Source organism: Antrostomus carolinensis, unplaced genomic scaffold (genome assembly GCF_000700745.2).
Source record: "Antrostomus carolinensis isolate BGI_N321 unplaced genomic scaffold, ASM70074v2 scaffold29186, whole genome shotgun sequence".
Taxonomy (NCBI): Eukaryota; Metazoa; Chordata; class Aves; order Caprimulgiformes; family Caprimulgidae; genus Antrostomus; species Antrostomus carolinensis.
In genome coordinates this window covers 6,275-11,538 of record NW_010320237.1, presented here as the reverse complement: position 1 = coordinate 11,538, position 5,264 = coordinate 6,275, and the positions used below count along the sequence as shown (strand labels likewise).

The 5,264-nt window shown below is 54.3% G+C and overlaps 1 protein-coding gene across 1 annotated transcript; it reads right to left on the bottom strand.

The window, feature by feature from the left end:
* Positions 1–2,055: 2,055 nt before the first annotated feature.
* Positions 2,056–4,360, bottom strand: PARM1 (prostate androgen-regulated mucin-like protein 1; the record flags this gene model as incomplete). The annotated part of the gene is made up of 3 exons (XM_010169542.2): positions 2,056–2,140; positions 2,733–2,811; positions 3,659–4,360. Coding segments are annotated over 3 exons (866 nt in total), but the record flags the coding sequence as incomplete, so codon positions are not given.
* Between the last annotated feature and the right edge of the window lie 904 nt (positions 4,361–5,264).

The window sequence follows — 5,264 nt, the reverse complement described above, 5'->3', positions numbered from 1 at the left end:
TCTCCCCCCTGTTCCCGGGGAGGGGAGGTGTGAGCGAGCAGCTGTGTTTGGCTGCCAGCCCAGTGCAACCACAACAGCAGCTTAGCAGGTAGGCTTCACTCCAGCAGATCCCACACTGAACTCTTGCTGTTGAGCCAGGCTTTGGCCACCCGATGAACGCTGGTGGATGTAAAAAGAGAGGAATAAGTATGGGCTGCCTCCCGCTGCGGAGGCTGAAAAGGAAAAGGAAAATACACAATGATTGCATTTCCTTTCCAGCCCAGTGCAACCACAACAGCAGCTTAGCAGGTAGGCTTCACTCCAGCAGATCCCACACTGAACTCTTGCTGTTGAGCCAGGCTTTGGCCACCCGATGAACGCTGGTGGATGTAAAAAGAGAGGAATAAGTATGGGCTGCCTCCCGCTGCGGAGGCTGAAAAGGAAAAGGAAAATACACAATGATTGCATTTCCTTTTGGGAGAGGGAGCAGGAGGAGCTGTCCTCATTTCTCCTGACCTTTCCAGGTGGCTGTTGTGGTGCTGGCCACCTTTATTACACTCGCTTGATTAAAATCAAAGAGATGACACATCTATTGCGGGGAAACAACCAGGCAAACACCCCGAGCTTTGATGTTCCCCGAGACGCTTCGTTTAGCAGCCGGGGCGAACGGCAGAGCCTGTTTCCCAGCCTGCAGCACTGACACCAGTTAACCTGAAGCAAACCAACACCTGCTTTTCAGGTGAGACGGCACCTCGAGCCTCTCCTGCCTCATCTGTGTGCGTCCCATCGGGAATGGAGGCTGTTTCTTGGTTGCCCTTCCCTAAACCAGCAACTGCTTCAGGGCTTCAGCTTTAGCCAAGAGGTATCTTGGTGGATACCCTGATCAACCTCACGCCCTCTCCATGTGGGAAAATGGTCTGTGATTAAGAGCAGGGACACAAAACACAGCTAACTGGTGCATCTCTACCTCTGCAGGGGTGCCACTGCCTTCCCCAAAATCCCCCCAGAAACTCGGTCATGCGGCCGTCTTGCTGAGGGTGTGTGGGAAGCGACTGATCTGTAACCTCTGGGGTGATGGTGACCAGTTCCAGGGGTCTGCTGGGATGCCCCAAACCTTTGCAGCATCATTTCGTGCTGATGTATTTATTAAGGTGATGTGGGCTGAGGGCTTTGCTTTTCACTGCTGGGGGATTTAGCCAGAAGTAGAAGTGTCTGAGCAAGGGGATGTGGGCTGGGGTGAGCATCCCTTCCCCAAACCAGCCCCTGCCATCAGCCACCCCCTGGCTTCACGTGCTAGGAGCTGAATGCAGAAATTGGGGATTAAAATCCACTTCACTCTGTCTTGGCAGCCAAGTTTTTCAAGGATTAAAAATAAAGCTGTGGAGCAAGCAGCCGTGAATGTGACGGGGCACTTCTGGGCTCAGGAGCGTGGGTGGTCAATGCACCTTCCCACAGGCTCCCAGGCTGTGTTTTTGGGGGGAAAAACCCCACAATTAAATGGAAAAAAAGAAAAAGAAAAAAATTACGACCTTCTCTGCAGAAGCACCTGCAGGAAAAGAAAGGGAGCAGTGATGGAGCAGCCTGATAACTGCTCGTGGTCCCTGGCAAAGGAGTGGGTGAGGCAGGGAGGCGATTTCAGAGGAAGGAGCATGTGAAAGCACGTGAGTCCCCTGCCCGCTGCTGGCTCTGGCTCAGCAGCCCCGTGTCCCCCTCCCCGAGCCATGGGACAGCAGCATGTCAAAGGATGCCACGGTGCTGGCTGAACCTCCATCCCCTCCCTTTATCTCCCCCCATCCCTTCTCCCCGGGGAATCTGGGTTCTCCTGCCTGCAAACCAAGTGGCCAACGTGCCCCTGGACCCAGAGTTTCTTACACAAAGGCCAAAATTCGAGTTTATTGTGGGCGCCGTGCACCCACCCGCCCTCCGATTGCCTGTCGTCCGCCGGACCCGCCGTAACCCTGCCAGCAGCAGTGGCTCAGTGTACGGGCATCTCCTCGACAGCAGATCCTTCGCTGCAGAAACGCTTATAAATTAAAGATTTTATTATTTTTTTCCCCTTTTTTCTCCTTGTCCCTGCTAGGAGTCATCGTAGAGAGGGTTGTTGTAGTTGCCCCAGGAGCCGTAGTCGTGGTCATCCAAAAGCCTGCCGTAGGAGGAGTGCCTGCCGGGGGAAAGCAAACCACCTGCTGTTACCAGTTGCTTTGGTAGTTATTTCACCATAAATCAAAAAGCATGCAAGTCCTCCCTAGGTCAAACTTTGTGATATTTAAGCAGGAAGCACCAGGACAGAAAAAAAGCCCCGGCAGGATTTTGCCCCCGTTGAGCCAGACTGGGACATGGCAGGGAATTAAAACAAGACCTTGGCTTGTCTCAGCTGTCAGCAAAGCCTCATTACAGATGCTCAGCGCTGGGCTGTGCTGCTGGTTGTTGTCTAAGTCACGGCAAGCCCCGTGGCAGCAGCTTGCCCTGGGGATAATTACTGGTTATGACTATACTGAACAGCGTCTCTGGCATTTGAGTGAGGCTGTCGTAAAACGAGGAGGAAAGACTCTGATTTTCAATAGAGATGTGGTAGAAACTGCAGCCGTGGGGGGACTAGAGGCTGCACATCACCCTGCCAGCCTTGGGGACAGCATCTCCCCAGGGCTTTGCCCCTGCCCATCACCTTTGTGATGGTGAGAGAGGCTTCAGCCTCACAGGGGAGGCCGTGGCTTGAGCACCCCACCAGGCAGGCACCCCAAAAACAGCCTTACCTGATCTTGACGTATGCTGCCGCCCCGAAAACCAGCACCACCACCACGATGACCGTCACGGTTATGGCCACGATGCTGCCTGTGGAGGGAGGGTCCATCAGAAAGGGCAGTGCTCAGCGCCCCCCGCCCCCAAGTCCCAGCCCCACATCACCCACTCCCCACCCTGGCTGCTCCCCATATACCAGTGTCAGCCATCTCTGGTGGAAAGGGGACATCCCCTCACTGCTTCTCAAAGCTCCTGTAGAAGGTGTTGAGCTCCCCTATATTTTTGCAATGACCCCATTCCTGTAAAGGCAGGGCAGGTGGATTTGGGTTAAAACAGCAGGGTTTCTCACCAGGGCTTGCAGCTCACCAAATAATCCCTTTCTGAGGCTACTGCAGCCAGGGGATGGATGGTTTTTTCCATTTCTCCAGGTCCCAGAAGTCACATTTGTTTCTTGACCAGGAGCTTTACACCCACCTCTCTTTGTGACTAGCCCACAGGTGGGACATGTGAGCATCTCCTGCCCTTGCTCCAGATCCCTCCCTTTTCTGGCCTTCAGAAGCACTTTTAAGCTGTCTGAGCTTGCAGAAGAGGACAGGTAAAAGTTAGTGTCAGCTTAGCAAGGTCTCCAGGAAAGGAGAAGAAAAACCTAGACCTTCCTAACTCAGGTTGCCCCATTATCAGGGCAATTCTTTCCTCAGACTTGCAGCTCGGGATTTTATACGCATCTCCAGGCAGCTGAGGTTTGAAATCTACAACTGGTCACCTCCACCGGTGCAGAGATCCAGAGATCCAGCCAGGAAAGCTCAGCTTTTGCTGAATGGTGCTCTCAGGAAGGTGACCACCTCCTCCCTTCCAGCTCAGGGAGGTCTGTCCCTCTTACCTAAGCACCTTGAAGGTGACATTATAGGTATATATGCTTATGGAGAGTGGTGGTGCTCACCTGCGCTCAGGGCGCGTGGGACCTCTTCCATGGTGACTCCGGTGGAGAGGGTGGTTTTGCCAGGGTCTGTGGAGTCGGCTGTGGTGGGGCTTGTGACAGTCACCGGGGGGAATGTTGACTCCATGGCCAGGCTTGATGCCATAGCCAGCGTCCCCAGGGAAGGGTCATCCTTGGTCAGCGCCGGTGGCTGATTGGTGTCGGGGCCCATGAGGACAGGTGTTGGGGACAAAACTATTCCAGGGGATGAGTACAGATCGCTGGCAGGGAGGGAGGACGAGGAGGAGGATGATGATGCAGGTATATCCACGGGGCTGGGAGCTGTCCCCAACTCCACCGTGCCTCTTGCCAAGCTGGCAGTATTTTCTGTCCAAAGACCTGGGGCTGTGTCCAAGGTTGGTAGCACTGAGCTGGAGGCAATGGATGGGCTGTCTGTTATGGTGATGGTGGCTGCGGTGGTGGAGCTCACAGAGTCAGGAGCAGGGGACAGTGACATGGCAGCAGTGGCATTGTGGCCATCCCTCTCCACTGGCCTGGAGGACATCCCATCTCCAGCAGGTCCTGTGGACACGGGCAGCGAGGGCTGGCCAGGAGCTGGCACGGGGACGGCTGCATCCCTGGAGCCCAGCTCCGCTGGGATCCGCTCCGAGGGGGAGGGAGGGCTGGCAGGGGTGAGGGGCGATGCTGCAGAGTCATCACCCAGCCCTAGGAGTGAGACAAAGAAGAAATAATAACGGGAAATCCTTGGAGCAACCTGGGGTTTGGGTCTGAAGCTGGAGATAAGTTTGTTGCTTGAAAATGCTGAGAGCCATCTCCCACAACGAGATGGGAAGTATCCCTGCATAGCTAGAGGTGAGGTTTAAACCAGTCTAGCATGGGTCAGCACAGTTTTTCCCCAAGGTTGAGATCCTTCCCCCATCCCCAAACACCCTCTCCTTCATCTCCCCAGCATCTCCTCCCAGCAGCCAGCACAGCCGCAGGGGAGCAAGCTCCTCCTCAGCAGCAGCCACCGTGCAGCTGGGAATGGAAACACAAGATGCCTCTTTCTCCTCTCGCCCCGATTCCTTGTGCATTCATTCATTTGTCTCCATTTCTTAGCACCAAGATGAGTCATTTTTTCCTCTATCCCCATCAATAGAGTCCTGGGGCTCCCCCACCCCCATTCCTACTCTCCAGGGCTGAATTCAGCACTGGGCCAGCACTAGCAGCTCCCTCTGCATGGTGGGGCCAGGGGAAGAACATGCCAACACTAAGTGACATCACGAGGGGTTTTCATTTCCATGCATTTATTTATTTACACCCTCAGAGCAACCCAAGCCCAGCACTGGGAAGAGCAAGAACTTGCTCCAGTGCAAAGAAGCCATAATGAACTAAGAATTATATGAGTGTAGAGGAAAAAAAACCACCACCAACAAACACATCAACAAAACCAACTCAGCAAAATGCTGACTGTGTGGGAACCCTGAAGCCAAACTCCCACCTCAGCTCCAGAGACAGGAGCTTGGTGCCTATCTAAGTGAGAAGCAACAGCAGTGAGAGCACAGACAGCTACCATGGCAGCTCTTTGTGGGCAGGAGCTTGCAGATCATACATGACTGGGCATCGCTGG